The sequence below is a fragment of the Felis catus genome, chromosome A2 (genome assembly GCF_018350175.1).
Source record: "Felis catus isolate Fca126 chromosome A2, F.catus_Fca126_mat1.0, whole genome shotgun sequence".
In the NCBI taxonomy this organism is placed as follows: Eukaryota; Metazoa; Chordata; class Mammalia; order Carnivora; family Felidae; genus Felis; species Felis catus.
The window spans coordinates 145,622,523-145,640,913 of NC_058369.1; the positions used below are offsets into that span (position 1 = coordinate 145,622,523).

Consider the following 18,391-nt stretch of genomic DNA (forward strand, 5'->3'; position numbering starts at 1 on the left):
CTTTTTTTAAAATTAAGGAAACTTTTAATATGAAGATGTAAAAGATACACCATCTTCACGGAGGGACCCTTAAATTTATGCTGGAGTACCCTTACTGTTCTCTTTACCTTTTTCCACCTTATCTCACCTTCTCACATACTTTAGGGCATCTGTAAAGGGACTGGATTACTCCTTCACGAGAAAGGAGCTTGTACAGGGAAGGGATGAGCAGGTTGTTAAATATTCATTAATTGCTTTTATATCAGCCAGCTGTCTGGTGACTTATTTCTAGTTGCCCTGGGAGGTCCCATCTAGTGATTTTGGTGACAAAAGCAAGCACCATGGTTTTTGGCTACTATGTTTCAGCAAAAAAAAAAAGGTGGTCAAGCTTCCTAGGGAACAAAATAGGAAAGGATAGCAATCTCCAGTAGCCTCCAGCCCTTGTATTCTCTGAATCATCCACTAGAAATACAAGAATACCCTTGCATTCAGGAGAACCAAACTGCAGAAGAAGCACAGAAATCATCACAGCTTACTAAGTCCAAAGATACCTCCCCTCACAACCTGGAGAGGTTGCCCCTGGACTTGACTACATCCTTGCTTACAACAGTCTTTCAAAAGAATGCCAGTGCCTCTGAAGGAGGATATTCTGTTGCAGAAAGTATGAAATTCAAGAGAAGCATACCCTTCCTTGGCATAAGTCTCAGTATCACGTGACCGTCTCTATTCCTTTTTACATAATCCCAGAGATCTTTTATCCATTACCTTCATCAAATTTTCCAGAAGTTTTTAATTCCACTTAAATGTCGACCAATTCATTTCTATTTATCGAACACCTACTTTTTGTCCAGCCATGTTAGTTGGAAGTATTTGGAAAATTTCAGTTGTGTGCGTCCTTCGCTCCTCAAAGGCTAGAGACTTTGTCCTAACTCATCTGTGTCTTAACCCTTCTCTCCAGGGCCGTCTGCTGAACCTAAGCTGCTCCACAGTGCCTACATTTGTGCTCTCAATCACCGCCACTACTCAGGTAGGGCCATCAGAGCGGAAAGCAGTGGGCTGGAACGGGTCATCAGACCATCAGGGTTTCACTTGATATGGCACATCAGCATCCATCTCTCTGCTTTTCTAGGCTCTTGCCTTGATAGAGCTTTACAATGCTCCTGAGGGTCGCTATAAGCAGGATGTCTACCTGTTGCCCAAGAAAATGGGTAAGCATGCGCTCTTCCATCCCTGTCCGTTCCCAAGTAGTTCAGAGTGAGAGGCTAAATGAAGTTTGGGGCACTAAATTTCTTATGGAAAGGGGGTGGGGGAGATATCTGTGCCTTCTAAAGTAGGAGCTAGGATTCCTAGGTTTCATTACTGATTGATTTATCACATTTTCCACATGAGTTGTCCTAGTGAAGTCATTACATTTTGCTATGATTTGGTTTGCCTACCTGTGAATTTTAAGGATTTTTTTTTTCTCTTAAAGTATCTTATATGCAAGAATCTCAAAGGAGAAAAAAATCTTCCCCTAAGAAAGAGGACTCATCTTCCACCTTGTGACATCTGACTTATTCCAATTCTAGGCTGCTGCATAGCCCCTTCCAGACTTTCCTCAGACTGAGAAGACTTTTCATACTACATCTTCTAACTCTGGCCTCATTGTCAGGGCCAAAGGAAAGACTGAATAGCTTCTGTTAAGACTAGTCATGAGGGTGTTTCATATAAGGGAAACATTAAACTCTTGAAAATTTAAAGAACCCGCCTCAAGCATCTGAACTGATACAGTGTGTTTACAAACTCCTGAGGCAAAGATCAGGGAATAAATCAGCTTCTGGTTTTGTTTTGCTTTAGCACTTGATGCATAGCAACTGTTAGGTGTTGACATATTTTCCCTTTAATATATCCTTTGGAAGGATATAAAAGAAATAGAACAGTCTATATTTTGGCTGAATATATAATGAAGTTAGGAAGACCAAACAGTTAGAAAAATGACATAAAATTCTGAATAATATGTATTCAGGCAATAGAATATAGACAGAGCCCATAACTAAGGATACTAAAAGCAAAGCAAACAGTGTAGTATCATTCTTAGACATTCCTTTCCAGTTTCCTCGGGTGTTAGTTTTTCTGAGTCGCCCAAAGTACGGTTTCCCATCTTTTATTCCCTTGCTATCCCATCCTTTCTTTTAGACCCTAAGAACTATTGCTTCTTTCATGTCTCCCTTACCTTTCTGGGGAGAAGGAAAGATTCAAGGATGAAACAGCTGGTAAGAAAGAAGTGTTACGGTTTTGAAAAACACTGGGCTTGAAGCTCAAGCAACCACTCCTTAGAATTCTGGGCCGGTGAGCCAAAGTTGAGCATTTTTCTTTCAGCTCCGAGAATTAGAAGGTGTCTCCCAACTTTTTAAGGCCTAGCCTGGCGAGCACAGCCAGACAAGAGGCATGAATGTTTATACCAGGGCTTCTGTGGTCTGTTCCAGATGAGTATGTGGCGAGCCTACACCTGCCCACCTTTGATGCCCACCTGACGGAGCTGACAGATGAACAGGCCAAGTATCTGGGACTCAACAAGAATGGGCCTTTCAAGCCTAATTACTACAGGTGCCTTGGGCCCCCCCAGAAAACAGGGAAACCCGGGTAGTAAAGAGCTTTCTGCACTGAAATTGGTCTTTACAACTTTTACTACATTTACATGAACTCAGAAAAATAAACCCACTCCCCCCTCAGTACCACCCCCAAAGGACTCTTTGAGGCTTTCTCCAGACATTAAATAGTATTCCGTTTTCTGAATTTGCCTTTCTCCACTTCATCTTAATATTATTTTTACCTCTTTATAGAGAAATACTGGGCATTTTCACTGATGTGAAAAAGCACCACAAGTATTTACCCTCACCATCCACTCCAGAAAAGTCCCTGTCTACCTGCTGTACCTTTAGGTGGGCTCTTCATGTCCCAGAATCCTCATAAGCTGATAACATCATAGTCTCATCTTTCTTTCTCCCTCTAGGTATTAAGTTCCTGTAATTCAAGCCAGAAGAAGTTTTAAGGAATAGAACTCCAAGTCTTTTCTCCACTCCTATACAGGAAAGAACCCAGCAAGCTGCTTCTCCAATCAGCTGCTCGCCGTGCTCACCCTATATGTTAGGTTATTTATTTATTAAAACCTAGAATCCTGTGCCTGTTGCCTTGGCCCAAAGTGTGGTTACTGCCCGGGAGGCTGTGAGAGCCACAAGGGACAGGCTGAGGAAGGAAAGAAATGGGGTAATCCTTCCCAGTGCATTTTTTGCATCATTCCCCGTTGACTTGGAATCCTCAGCAATGGTCATATGTCTCTTGTCCAGGTTCAGGAGTTAGTCCAGGGATTCCAGACTCCTTGTTCCCTGGGTTTTTTAGAATAAATTTCCTGCAGCTGCCTTTCTCACCTTTGGCCCTTCCCTAGGTTAGGCCTTTTGGAAGCTACCGAGTCAACATGGCCTAAGTTCCCAGCCTTGACCATCACTATCACTGCCTTCTTTATAGAATGACTGGGAAAGAAGGAGTATATGTTATGGCTTTGGCAAGCTACACCAAAAACTTAGCTATGCCTGTGCTAACTTGGAGTCTTCTTCCTTACCCAGGACTCCTTTCTTCCTTGAATAGTCATGTCTATTTTAACACTTTCTGGGTCCAAGAGGGATGTGCCTCCATTATTTCCTCTGCAGCTCTGGTGTTTGTCAGATATTTGTCTTGCCATCTTTCTAACCCAGCTAACCCCTGCTCAGGAAGTGGGGGCTAGCCCCAGTGGGGCCCATAGTTTTACTTGTCATTTAACTGGACAGTTTCCCGGGAAGTTCCCTCTAGACTGGCACTGTCTCAGAAAAGGAGAGAAACTCTGCTTCCTGAAATTTCCTCTTACTGCCTAAAACTGCTTTTGAAACTGAGCAAGGAAAGATGAACTTTCCAATGGATCTGGGGGGTGTAGGGCTCTGGAAGTGGGACAGGTCACTCACGCCCACAGCTTGTCACTCTGAAGAAGCAGAATGTATTTATTTGTCTCCTGGGAAGGGCTCTGCAGCTAAACTGGGTAAGCTATACAGAGGTGACACTGTAAACTGTGTCCAAATGATTAAAGCTAGTTTGACTAGTTTCAGCTTCATCAGACATTTCATTTCTTTGGCCATTGCCATTGATGAAACTGGGATCTGATGTCTCTACGATTTAGTCTGTGGTTTTTCTTCTCTGCTGGGATATATTTTTATGTTCTTGCCTCTTCCATCTTAAGACTCTATAATTCAGAGGTAGTTTCTTGAGTAACTCCAACATTACAAAAAACTAGTAATGCAAGCAGCCTGAAATTTTATGTCCCACGTAAGAGTTGGATACCTTTTGGAGACTGACATGTTGGTCTTAAGGGTTTCACTGGGACCAGACTTGTTCTAAGAGTTAAAGTCTGGAGTGGCCCTAGAAATCTTGAATGAAATGAGTCCCTTTCCCCCCCTGACAACTTTCTTTAACACTCTCATGTTTGTTGGTTTGTTTTCCCCCTTTTTTATTTTCCTACCCTGGTCTGCCTCATAGTCTCAAGACCAAGGTAACTCAAGGAAACACCACCAGACCACCCAGGATCACTATAACCTTCCCACCCTGATTCTCCTCACCTACCTCCACTTTGTTCAACTTCCCCTGGCGTTCATGTATACTTTCAGAGCTAGTCTGGAAGTGACCTTCCTTTTGGAGGTAGAGAGGTGGCCTTTGGATAAATGGCTGTTTGCTTCATTAAATAGTATGCAGTCTCAGCCTAGAGAGTCTGGTTCCTCAGAGGCTTTATGTCTTAGCACATACCGGAAAAGTGCCACATATATGGCTATATTCTTTCATGAGGAAGATTGTAAATGCTGAAAATTCTACTAGACCTCTCAGTTCTTCCTTTTGCCTACCCAGTTCCGAGTTTTGTATTAATTGCATCTCTTTTGTATTAGTTAACTGGATACAGGTCTTTGTAACTTTTACCAAGGGCAGATTCCATTAGGTAGATATCTGGACTCTAGCCTGTTATGTTCATAAGCCAAAACCCATAACTTGCTGTTTCTCAGTAAAGCCGAATTCTCTAGGGAGCAGTATTACTTAGGTACTGATCCTGACAGAGTACACCCTGCCTTGTTATAGTGAAGAGACCCATTCCAAATAAAAAAGGAGCCACCTTTGGGCCTCTAAGTTTGATTGCCAGTGTTGCTGCCCATGGTGAGATATTTGCCTCTGAGTTTCAGATGACCCCCTTTCCTTTCTCTCTAGGGACCCCATGTCATCAACCATTAAGAAGAAGGAGGCCCAGGCCTCCTGAGTATTTGGGTTCTACCTTAGTGTTGGAATTTGGTCATTATTCCCTCTACCCTTGGAATCAGAGAACAAAATGTGTCTTCTTCCCTCGAGCTCTCACCTTAGATGCATTCAGGTATCTGGAAGCATAGGAAAGAAGACGAAGTATCTGTTTGTATATGGCCCTGGCTGGTGGAGATACTTAGCATTTTTTCTGCAATGAATTTCTGCTAGTTTTCAAGGTCTCATCTGCCTTCTTAATGGAAATTCAGGGTTTTTGTTTTTTGTTTTCCACGTTAAAAAAAAGAAAAAAGGTATCTGGTCTACCTTCTGTCTGCCCTCCTACCTCCTCAACCTACCCTCCCATATGAGCACGGCTCCCCATGGCCACATACTCCTGCAAAGCTTTTTTGCTGCTTGGCTTTTCTCTGAACAGATCTGAAATTGCTGCTCCTGTGGTTTTCTCAAAATTAACTTTGTCATGGTTTTAAAAAAAAGAAATCAAAATGCATTGTTGCATTAAGCTTTTTTAATAAAGGAAATTATGGAAAGAAAATAGGCAACACCAGCAAATTATATGTAGAGAATAAACTAAACTATATATATATAATATATATATATATTATATATATAATCATCTAGTTCTCATTGTCATCTTACTGAAAGGAAATAAAACCTCTAAGGATCACCGTTTCTGAGAGGATCTTGGAAATCTTTATGTCTAAGTGATTGTATTAGATCAGCAATAATGACTATGTAATCTCAAAAGATAAATAAAATATTCTTAAAATGGATTCTTATCTTGAGAGTATTGCTTGCTTCTGTGAACTAGGAATTCAAGAGATGAGTGACGTTTCTTGGCAACAGGCTGGAGAGCCTACTGCAAGGCAAAGATGTGAACAGTTGAAGTGGTTACCAATAGCATATTTGAATGGCCTTAGCCTTGGGTCCCTTATTCCATGGTAGGCCATTCCACTAATATCTTTCCCCCAACCCACCCCCTGCTATGTGTGTAGAGAACCTGCTTTCTCAGAACCATCACCCCCGGGAGTTGAAAAGTACAGAGAAACTAGAGTGTGGTTCTAGGTCCCCCAAGCCCTCTGTGTTCTGCCCTTAGCTGGACAACACAAGATGCCAGCATCCATGGTTTGGGATTAAAGGGTCCTGACACCCAGAACTTGACTACATCCAACCAAAGGGAAGAAATAAATTACTCTGACAGAGATTTGTTTCCAGATCAGCTTTTGCCTGACTAAATCGGAAACTAAAGGGCGAATCCAACTTCCTCTTCTTCCTCAACTACCAGTAGAGTGGCCATTCTTGAGCCAGTTTTCTAATAGCCACCTCTCTTAGTTGACAAATTAAACTAGTTCTTCCTGTATGCAAGATGTTTTCTTCCCTCTTAGAATCTTCTGCTACTTTGACTTGTGTTTACCTAAACTAAGGGCTAAAACAGTTTGGGTAGTTGGTAATGGCTCAAAGCTGGTGCCACGCCAGTTGCGAAGGAGAATGCAGGGGCCAGCAATGAAACCTATGAGCCACTGGCAGGTTTCACCCCCCTACAGCAGGGCTTGGCTCCTCTTCTGTGAAAGATGGGAGCATGGGTGCCTGGGTCTTAGTTTCAGACTCACGGGGTAAGCCCTGACTACGCACTGCTGTGCAATTTCTCTAGCCTGTGGTCCTGTGGAAAGAGACTGGACCTCTTAAGTCAGGCTCACTTGACTAGCTCTTCCATTTACAAGTTGTATAATTTGACCAATATTATATAATGACTCAGAGCCTTGGTTTTTCTTGCCTTTGAAATGGGTAATGCTTATCTCCTGGGGTAAGGACTTAAAGATCTGATTTAATTTTTAAAATGCTGCTTAAAAATATGGCACACACTGTGCTACACAAACATCAGTTTCTTATCTCAGTCTAAGGGTCCTAAATCCCCTGTTGCCTCATTACACCTACCTGTGCAGCATTGATGGGAGAGGAAGATATTCTGTCTTTTTTCTACCGCATCATTCCGGCTGCCCAATGCCCTAAAAAATTAGATACTGTAAGACTTTCTGCACCTTATGTTTTTTTAAGTGTTTGTTTATTTTTGAGAGAGAGACAGAGCGTGAGCAGGGGGAGGGCCAGAGAGAGAGGGACACAGAATCCAAAGCAGGCTCCAGGCTCTGAGCTGTTAGCACAGAGCCAGACACAGGGCTCGAACCCATGAACCCTGGGATTGTGACCTGAGCCGAAGTCGGATGCTTAACTGACTGAGCCACCCAGGCACCCCTCTACATCTTATTTTTAAGTTCTATAACAGGTGCTGTCTGTTTAGTCAAGTATCTGACCTCCATGCTTACATGGGGAAAGGAATATGTTCAGCCCTTGTAATTATACCTATTTATACCTCTGCCAGGAGCCCCCAAATGCCTGAGTTTGGGGACAAGAAAAAGTGGTAGTGTTGATTTAAAAATAATTCAGCACGGGAGCCATCTCTGCAAGATAGAAAAACTTGTAGACCAGCCCCTGACTGATTAGCCCTCAGGTGTATGTATGGATGCCTCCGTGGTCAATGGTATTGACGGCTAGCACATCTTTGCTGACAAATAAGCTAAAAGAAGTTCAGTGTGTACCAAGTCCATGGCCTATAATTTCAAAGTTTTCAGTTCATCCATGGTTTCTTGTCAACTTCTTCCAGGAGTTGTTTCCAGATACCTTCTTCCTTATGACCAGTTCTGAAAGTGGGACTATAATGAGCAGACAGGTGTCCGATCTTCACTATCTCCCATTCCACAGGGTGTAGAGAAGATAATGGATTGAGGTCTCTTGTGTTGATCCTTTGCAAACTCCATAACACCCGTTTTTCAAACCCCTTCTCTGAAAGTGAAGCCAGATGGAGCTCTAGGCTTAGCAATTAGCTTTGCATAGAGGCCAGAGAGGACTTGAGAGATATCCTCAGTCCTCCCCATTGAAGCCAGCTTGAAGCTTTGTTCTTTCGCCCAAGGTATACACTGGAAAAGGAAGAAAGCCTCAAAACTGGCCACCACTGACTGTTTGGGGATCCTGATGATTGACTAAGCTCACAAAAGAGACGATGAAGCTCTGGGCCTACCAATCCTAGAACTCTGACTGCTTAGGAGGACAGGAATTGGGAGTAGGAAGATAGAATAATTAATTCTTTTATTAAGAAACCCTAATGGGTTGTGCAGTGGCGGGTTTACCACACTGCAGCAGTGATGAGCTAGGCGTGGGTTGTGAATTTTAAAGCAGAGTGTGACTCTTTTAGAGTTTAACAAATTATACCCAAAAAGAAAATTCCAAAATCAAATAGGTGAGGCCTCGAGCCATGAACTGTCTTGGAAATTCGGGTCATTTCAATTCTGTTAAGCCAGTAGGTCTCAACTGCAGAAGATATTGCCCCCCAGGAAACATTTTTGCCATATCTGGGGACACTTTTGGTTGTCACAACTTGGGGGAGTGTACTACAGGCATCTACTATGGAGAGGCCAGGGATTCTGCTAAACATCCTACAATGCATGGAACAGCTCCCCACCACAAGTCTTTCAGTCCCTATTACAGAAATCTTGTGTTAAACGTACATATATGAGGTATACAAAATGAACAAAACTTGGCCCTACTCTCAAGAAACTTCTATCCACGTTGGTGGGAATGGGAGAGGAAAGGGAAGTACAGTACATGAGTACGGTAAGGAGATGTTGGGGACAGAAGAGAAAGTAACTGAGAAAGCTCCAAGGAGTTCTCGCTCTCAACTCTGCCTTCATCCATCACCTACCGACTAGCAGAGTAAATTCTGAGGGAGACATACGGTTAAGAAAGGGACAGAGCTGTCCATAAGATACAGGAAGGGGGAGCAGTCATTCCTTTGAGCCTCTTACTTTGGGGATATAGTAGAAAATATAAGAGGGGCGCCTCGGTGGCTCAGTTGGCTAAGCATTCGACTTCGGCTCAGGTCATGACTTCACAGTTTGTGAGTTCGACCCCCGCCGTCCGGCTGTGTGCTGACAGCTCAGAGCCTGGAGCCTGTTTCAGATTCTGTGTCTCCCTCTCTCTCTGCTCCTCCCCCCACTCGCACTCTGTCTCTCTCTCAAAATAAAATAAAGACACAAAAAATTTTTAAAAAGAAAGAAAATAGAAGAGTTTTGAATCCAAGCAGACTTGGCATGACACCCACCCAGCCGGAGCGGGTTGAGAACGGTCAAAAGGATGGCTTTCTGGAAGAGGAGGTAATAATGAAATAGAATCTTTGTGGAACAATAGAAGCTAGCCAAGAAGAAGAGCAGAAAGTTTTTTCCAGAAAGAACAGCAAATACACTTAGACACGATGGAACACCTTGGGAACTGCGAGGAGTAATCTCGGAGTCCTGGTTTTCTCAACAGTAATACAGGATTAGTGGAAACAACCTGTCAGAAGTAGCATAAGATATCTGGAAAGTTTCAAGTGCAAGGCCTAGAACAAAGTGGCAGTTCAACAATTCCCTCAATCCCATCCTTTTGATCCCACCCATTCCCCTCAGGCTGCTTTTTGGGGACTATTTACTGTCAACAGCATTCTAGATAAATTGGCTGACCAGAGAGCTTCCTTTGTATCAAGCCCTCAGGAGGGATCTTAGAGGAAGGAAGGAACGTGCTAGGGAGCATACGGGGGTTTGCTCTCCATTCAACGTTTCTCCCTAGCTCACACTTGAGGAAGGTGCCCTACTTCACAAGAGAAAGGCAGATGACCAGAAGCAGCCCTGAAGGGCACCAGCGATTTCACTGAAGTGAAAATGCCCCATCCCACCCCCCAACCCACCATCTCCCAGTCGAGCCCTCACTCCAGGCGGGATAAGTTCTCGAGAAATCTGAGAGGGCGAATCTCTCGTCGCCTTCGGTGTGCCTGACCACCCGGCGGTGCCATGCCTCCCCTGCGATTGAATCGGGACTAGGGGCGTCATGCGGGAGCTAGGATAGGACTTCTGTGGTAATGGGGAAACCGAGACTGCAGTGGAGCAGGAGGCGGAGACTAGAGCTCCCCGAAAAGGTCGCTATTTGGGAGCGGGTGAGTGCTGAGCGAGAAGCAAAAAGATAACCCGCCAAACCTCTAGGCCCAGAATTCGGGAAGTAATGCCTAGAGCCTACCCCCGAGCCTAATGCTACCAGCAACGCGGCAGGACTTAAAAAAAATAGGAGGGGGGACGTCCCGTAAATAAGCCCCCCCCACCTCCTCCGAGTCCCGCTCGGAACGGCCGAACAGCCAATCGCGATGCGGGGCGGGGCTGCGGAGCGCGGCCGCAGCCAATAGCTGTGGAGAGGGCGGAGCCTGGATCCCAGCGCGCGGCGGCGGGGTCGCCCCGGGCAGAGATCGCGGAGGGGCTGAGGTAGCCGCTGAGTAGGGTGGCATGGAGGACCCCGCGGCGCCTGGGGCCGGAAGCGCGTCCACCAATGGCAACGGCAACGGCGGCGGCAAAGGGAAGCAGACGGCACCCAAGGGCCGGGAAGCGTTCAGAAGCCAGCGGCGGGAGTCGGAGGTGAGGAGCCCGGAGAGCTTCAGTTGGGGCCGGGAGACGCCCGAGGGCGGGAAGCCGTGGCTGAGGTGATTCGGCCCGGTCCCCCTGCCCTTCCGGAGCCCCCGGCGCGTTCGGGGCCGCCCCTCGGAGCGGGCGTCTGCGGGGTCTGCCGCAGCCTGGGCTCTGCAGCCCCTGACCCCTCTCTGCCTGTCTCCTGGTCGGGGGCTTCTTAGCCTTCTGGCCTCTCCTCCGGGGACGCGAAGATGTAGCGCGATCGAGACCATACGTGATACTTTTCAAATATTTATCGCACTTAGTCTCTGCAGCCCCTTGAAGTGGGGATTCGTGTTTTAGATTTACGGGAAGAAACGGGCGCGGAGAGGTTCAGCGACTGGCCTGAAGGGGTGAGGGGCCAGAGCTCCGCCGCAGTGGAGACGGGCCGGCGTGGGGGGCAGCCGCGCTCCCACCCCTGGGCCAGCGAGCAGATCCAGATGTGCCGAGTGACTTCTGCGCGGCCCCTTCCCCCGTGTGTTGGCAGGCGGTTTAGGGAGTGCCTTCCACGGACATCAGGACCCCTACCCTTAAGGGTCAACGACAGGCTTCAGGCCGGGGCTGTACCGGAGGGAGTGGATGGAACTGCTCAGGATACAAAACCCACAGATAGGAATATGAATGTTGGGGTTATCTCCTCGTCTTCTGGAAAGGAATCCTAACTGGGAGGATGAAAGGAGTGAATTATTAGTCTCCGACTGCCTCATGCAGCCAGTGTCCATTAACCAGCCAAGAGTAGAATTGGATCTGAGTGGGGATCAAGAGCATAGACCCCAAAACGTCAGGTGTGAAAGGGACTGTAGAGATCATCTGCTTTAGCCCTTTCTCTTCCAGAAGCAAGAGACAGAAGTCACTTGCCCAAGATCACGCATCTGGCATAGTGGCCAGGAGCACCGAGCTTTGGGGGTCGTCCAGACCAGGTTTTGAATCCTAGCCCTATCACTTACTCTCTGTGTGACTTTTGGCAAATTGCCAAGCCTCTCTGAGCTCCAGTTCCTTCTTCTGTAAATGAGGTTAATGCTACCTACCTCAGAAGGTTGAGATAAAGTCAAATGAGATAATTGAATGTCAGATGTTTAATTCAGTGCAGGCACAGGCCATGTAATTGGTCAGTACATAGCAGCTCATAGGGCCAGACCTGGTACTAGAAGCCAGGTCTTTCTTGTCCCAGTCGGTTTACCATTTGAATAGTACCTCGCAGCTTCCAGAGGGATTTCATGTAGGTTTTTCGTTTTGATACAGAAAAGTAGGAATCCCTCCCATTTTTTAAAAGAGAGAAGTGGAGATGAAAAGACTAGTCCAAAATCACACCCCCTTTCAGAGACAGAGCTCAGCTCTGCTGTCTGGCTAGATGAGGGTTCTGTCCACATCATCTCCCTCCCTGCCTCACTATGAATCTGGCCTTTTAGAACACCCTGTACCTCCTTCCCCCAAGGCGACATTGTTTTTGCTTAAATGTTTTGTTTTTTGTTTTTTTTTTTTTTGGGAGAAGAGGGTGGGCCATTCATTATTTCAAAAATTATTGAGTCCTTTCTACATGCCCAGCACTGTTTAGGTGCTAGGGATACAATAGTGAACAAGACAAGGTCTTTTTCTGTGGCGCAAACATTCTAGCCAGGGTGGAGAGACAATATGCAAGTAAATAAAATAATCAGTTTCAGAATGATATGTTCTTTGGGAGAATTAAAACTCCTGACGTAGGAGGGCTTTTCCCTGCCTAGCAAGTCTCCCATCAGGGAAAGGACTCTGATAGTACTTTCCTTTTGCCACTGAGTCCAGTATCCAGAGACTCAGAGCTTTCCACCTGCCCCACAGTTTTACCTCCTGGTTGTCTGCAGCTGTACTTTTTATGCACGGAAACGGACAACTGCAGTGATCCTCTCCATCTGGGCTCATTGCCTGCCAAAAGGCTGGCTGGAAAGATTAGCTTTCCTCCACCTTCCACTGCAGCAGGAAAACTGCTTTTTACCTGTCAGTACATTCCCAGACTCAGATGACTATCTGCCTTTCCTTCCTTCCCTCCTTTTGCTTTCCTGTGAGAGACAGTCCTCGGGGGAGATGGTTTATCCGCACCCCCCCCCCCAACCACCACCTTGGGCTTCTAAAGGATTACTGGAAGAGAATTACTGTTGGCACAATTCAAGAGAGCCTCCTCATCCATCACTGGTTGACCTACCCTCCCCCAACGGTCCCAACGAAAATAGGAAGCTAGAGAATAATTGTTTGCTTAATAAGAAGATTCTTGGGGTGCCTGGGTGGCTCAGTCAGTTAAGCGTCTGACTCTTGATATCCACTCATGTCATGATCTCATGGTTTGAGAGATTGAGCCCAGCCTCTACACTGACAGAAAGGAGCCTGCTTGGGATTCTGTCCCTCTCTCTGCCCCTCTCCCTCTCTCTCTGTCCCTCCCCACCTGTGCCCAAGCTCTCTCTCAAAATAAATAAGTAAATAAATAAACATTATTAAAAATTTAAAAGAAAAAGAAAGCTCTTAACCAAATGAGTCACCTCAGGCCTCTTTCAGCCAGATTCCCTGGTTTAATTGGTTCCCGAATTCCTTGACAAAATTTTACTGGTTTGTGGCAAGAGGAGGAAAATTCAGGGCATTGAAGTAAGTTTTTCATAAAATGTAGTTCAATGCAATACATTTAAAGAGTGTGTTCAATTTGGGGCATCTGGCAAGCTCTGTTGGTAGAACATGCAAATCTTGATCTCAGAGTCATGAGTTTAAGCCACATGTTGGGTGAAGAGCTTACTAAATAAATAAATAAAATAAGGATGTATGTGATTTATGTATTTATTTAGACTAAACTTTTTACTTTGGAGGGATTTTAGGTTTATAGAAAAGTTGCAGAGGTGGTATAGAGGGTTCCTGTACCCCTCGCTCAGTTTCCCCTGATGCCAGCCTTTCAGGTTTCCACAGTGCCTTAGCCAAACCATGGAAGCAGCACTGGTCCATTGACTCATGCAAGGCTCTGTTCCTTGGGAGTTCTTCTCAGGCCTGGTCTGGCCTGGCCAGCCCCCGCCTCACCCATAGCAGTTCTTCTGAACCTCCTCTGGGCTGTGAGAATTTCTCAGTGAACCTCATCCAGAGTCTGTCTGACATAAGGCAAGGTTTTGGGCTTTCAGGTGGAAGACCAGAGTGGTGACTGCCCTTCTTATCACATCATAGCAGGGGACATGCAACATCTTGTCATTGGGATGCTGGCCCTGGGCCCCACCGCAGGATGTATGCAATTTAAAACAGTATTTTTCGAACTGTGAGTTGAGCCCAACATTTTTTAAAAGAAATAGAATAATAAAATCTAAATCACATAGTAATGGTATTATTTTTAAAAACTTTTGTTCTCGTTTTGTGCGTGTGTTGGAACATGTAAAATTTATTTATTCTTTGATTTACAAGCAAAAAACTTCGAAAAGCATTACTTTTAATAACTCTTTTATTCTAAAATTGTGTCCTCATTTTGGGATATTAAACTGTTCTTTTTTGAAATATATATTTTAAAAAGGTTTTTAAGTCTCTGTTAATCAGAATAAAACCTCAACTACCTAATGTCATTCCCACCCTCCACCTTTTTTTTTTTTCTGACTGGTTTCTGTAACCCAGAAGTATTTGGAAATATTTGCAATAATGGATTTAAACATGATTTGCATTGTTGGCAGTGTAAATTGATAAAGTGGTTTTGGAAAACGAAAAACGAATCTATCCTTAGGAAAGATCCTAAATATGAAAAAATTTATAGGTGTATTACAACTTTATGTTTATAGTAAAGGAAAATTAAAAACAACTTATATGATCAACAATAGAGAACTGATTGGGGCGCCTGGGTGGCTCAGTTGGTTGAGCCTCCAACTTCAGCTCAGGTCATGATCTCATGGTCTGTGAGTTCAAGCCCCATGTCGGGCTCTGTGGTAACGGCTCAGAGCCTGGAGCCTGCTTCGGATTCTGTGTCTCCCTCTCTCTGACCCTCCCCTGTTCTTGCTCTGTCTGTCTCTGTCTCAAAAATAAATGAACATTAAAAACAAAAAAAATAGAGAACTGGTTAAGTAAACTGGTTAGTTATCTGCCCACTTTGCTGTACACTTAGCTGTTTAAAATGATAGTCATAATATGAGAAAATGCCTTTTAATATAATATTAACATAATACTGTATTATTATATATTATATATTATTTATATATGTAATATAAAAATGCCTAATAATATAATATTAATATTGTAAGTACAGTAAATAAAATCCTAAGTAGTATAACCACCTACACAGTGCTACCAAGTGCTAGGTAGTGTGCTAAGTGCTTTTTCCTCTATTAATTCATCTAGTGCTTATAATGACCCTATGAATTATCCTCATTTTACAGATGAGAAAACTGAGCATGTCATTTTCCAATAATTCCCTGACACCAGTTCAGTTCTGATACTATCCATAGTTAGCACAAACCTCACAAGTTAAAGGCTCGGTTCTGTAAGACTGTCCCTACTTCAGATGCCAGCCACACCTGGGGCCCCGGGCTACAAGCACTATACCTGGCCAACTGCAAACTCAGAGGTTCCATGACCACCCCCACCCAACCCACCCGCTGCCATCTCCTGATTCCATAATTTGCAACAATGACTCAGAATTAAAAAAAAAACAAAACAAAACTGCTCTGCTTATGATTACAATTTTAATATAAAGGATGCAATTCAAGAATGAGGAGAGGCAAAGACAAGATGTGGGGGTAGGATGGTGCAGAGCTTCCACACCCTCTGGGTATCACCCTCCTAGCACTTTGGTGTGCCCAAACCCCATTGTTTCAGGGCTTTTACATGGGGTTTCATTACCTAGGCATGGTTGTTTAAACCATTGGCATAGGGGCTGGCTCAGTTGGTTGATTAAACCATTGGTTGGTAGTTGAACTTAATCTTCAGCCTCCTCCCCTCTCTGGAGGTGGGGCCAGACCTTCCTTTGAAACTCTGAAAGGCTCACCAGCAATCACCTCACTAGCATAAACTCTTAGTATTGTTGACAGGGGCTTTTAAATTATAGACACTCCTATCAGGAGGTTTTAGGAGGATTTAGGAGCTCTGTGCCTGGAACCGAGGGCAAAAACCAAATACATTTTTTATACCACACTGAGGCACAGGGAGATTAAGTAACTTGTTTAAGATTGCCGTATGTGATGGATGAGATTCAAAATAATATTTTTTTTGAGATTCAAAAAATTTTAACTTATATATATTAATGTATACTGGCAGGAAATACTCCAAAATGCTTAGAGAGGTTAGGGTATGGGATTACATTAAAATATTTTTTATATAGGATTATAACATTATACCTACAGCAGCATATGAAATCTAGCTTTAATATAACGTGGAGTAGAAATACTACCTTATTTGAAAGTCCTGAAGTTGTGGAACATACAGCTGAGGGACCTCCTTTTATAAATGAGGAACTATGATCCAAAGAACGAGATCTGCCAAAATCATACAGTGGGCTAATGACAGTGGGCTAAAATTAGAATCCAGCTCACCTCTTTTGTTTTTGTCCATCTCATTTTTCTAGAGATCAGCTAGATGCTCTTCTGCTCTGTGTTTATGTAGGTCAGATACAGGCACAGATTTCATAGCTTTCATATCTATCTGTTCACGATCCTAGCCCTTTACTCAGAGTTTCTGATTCTATGTAGGAATCTTCAGCCCCGCCCTGCACTGAGCCTAGTATTTTGGCTTGGAGGAGGGTACTTCTTGGATTAGAGGCCCAGAAGGGACTCTCCTCGCTGCCTCCCTGATCTAATGTTGGACTTCAGGAGAGGAAGAAGATTAAATGAGAGTATAATTTCCTTTTTCATCTCTCTTCCCAAGTTACTGCAAAGACTTCTCCATTACAGGGCTCTGTGGACTGCCCCACTCTGGAATTTGAGTATGGAGATGCAGATGGGCACGCAGCAGAGTTGTCAGGTACGAGGTAGAGATGGGCTGTGGAGAGGGGAAGGATGGCCACGAGGAGAGGGCTGGGTCTGTGATCTCTCCTGGCAGCTTATCTGTTTTCCACATTCCCGTCTGTCCCCAACCTCCAGCAGTAAATATCTTTGCTTTTACATTTCTTCCTGTGATTTCTCCTTTGGCTACAGTATTCTCCACTTTCATTCTATCACTCTTTTCTGCTTACCCTTCTTTATTCTCTTTTGGTGCACTCTCAAATCCTTTTTCTTTCCGTCTTTTCCCCACTCCTCTTGTTTCTCGTATCTTTGCATGCGTGCCCCCTTCTTTCTGCCACCCTCTCCCTTTTCTGTCTCTCTGAATTTTTAGCTTAGGCTAAGTGTGATCCCCTCACATTAAGAGCCTCCACGTTACACGTGCTATTAATACCAGTTATTAATAAACGAGCTTTGGGTGGAGATGGTGTGAAAATTAAATATTCTGTCACATGGAAGTGACACTTTGAGACATGCTTTTTCAGAGAAAAGAGACAGACAATTTTAAAGAAGTTCTTGTGAATAAGCACAGGGAATAAATTTTGTGATGAGTGACAAATAACTGAGTTTAATAACTGACAAAGGATGAGCATTCCTAATAATATATATAAATATATTTCATATATGTATGCATGTGTATGTGTGTGTCGAGAGAGAGAAGAGAGGAAAAGACAAGTAGTCAAAGAATATGAATAGGAATTCAGAGAATAGAAAACCATATGGTCAATAAATATATGAAACGATGTTCAACTACATTAGTAAATGAGGAAAAGCAAATTAAAATAATGAGATATTTCACATTCATCAGATTGCAAAACTTAAAAGCCTGAAGTTGGCGAGGGTGCAGAGAAATGAGTACTTTTATACACTGACTGGCATGAGAGAGCAGAGCATAAAATTGGAAAGCACTTTGGTCATATCTAGCAAAGTTGAAAATGCACACATCTTATGACCCAGTGATTCTAGATGTACCTTTTAAAGAACACTTGGGCACAAGAAAACACATATGAAGATGTTTATTGTAGCCATTGTGAAAACATTTAAAACAACTTAGGGGAATGGATGAACTGTAGTATATCAATATAGTAGGTTGCTGCATAGATGTTAAAATAGTTGATCTATGTCAATATGTTTCGATATCAATAAATTAAAAAAAAATTTAATGTTTTATTTATTCTTGAGAGAGAGAAAGACAGAGCATGAGCAAGGGAGGGGCAGAGAGAGAGAAGACACATACTGAAGCAGACTCCAGGCTCTGAGCTGTCAACACAGCACCCAACGTGGGGCTCGAGCTCACAAGCTGTGAGATCATGACCTGAGCCGAAGTCAGACGCTCAACCGACAGAGCCACCCAGGCGCCCCATCAATATCAATAAATTAAAAGCACATTGTTGAGTGGGGAAAGAAACAGTGACGAAATAACTTACACATGCATCCAGAAAACAGCTTAAACACACAAACCTAAAAGATGTTTCTGGGAAGTCCAGTTGCACGCTTGATTGAGAACAGTGTCAGTTAAGTAAACAGATGTGTTCATCATACTGTCATGTAAAAAACTATTGAAAAATATACTAAATAGTGATTTAAAAAAAAATAATACATATAATACCCTGTTTGGATAAAAACTTTCAAAACAGA

General features: G+C 43.9%; 2 protein-coding genes across 13 annotated transcripts in view; both read left to right on the forward strand.

Moving 5' to 3' along the window:
* AHCYL2 (adenosylhomocysteinase like 2) overlaps positions 1–6,053 on the forward strand; it is a 168,837-nt gene extending 162,784 nt beyond the window's left edge. For all 9 annotated transcript variants that reach the window (XM_023250553.2, XM_023250554.2, XM_019825777.3 and 6 more), the window contains 4 exons: positions 938–1,006; positions 1,109–1,187; positions 2,445–2,565; positions 2,972–6,053. In XM_023250553.2, coding sequence (XP_023106321.1) covers positions 938–1,006; positions 1,109–1,187; positions 2,445–2,565; positions 2,972–2,978 — 276 coding nt within the window. In that variant the 3' untranslated portion in view covers positions 2,979–6,053. The remainder of the gene's footprint in view (positions 1–937; positions 1,007–1,108; positions 1,188–2,444; positions 2,566–2,971) is intronic.
* Positions 6,054–10,571: 4,518 nt separating this feature from the next.
* Positions 10,572–18,391, forward strand: part of STRIP2 (striatin interacting protein 2) — a 48,020-nt gene continuing 40,200 nt past the window's right edge. For 2 of the 4 annotated variants that reach the window (XM_019825782.3, XM_003983039.6), the window contains exons 1-2: positions 10,575–10,769; positions 16,667–16,736. In XM_019825782.3, coding sequence (XP_019681341.1) covers positions 10,684–10,769; positions 16,667–16,736 — 156 coding nt within the window. In that variant the 5' untranslated portion in view covers positions 10,575–10,683. Of the gene's footprint in view, positions 10,770–16,666; positions 16,737–18,391 lie in introns of all 4 variants that reach the window. The other 2 variants (XM_019825783.3, XM_045052740.1) reach the window with 2 other exon arrangements.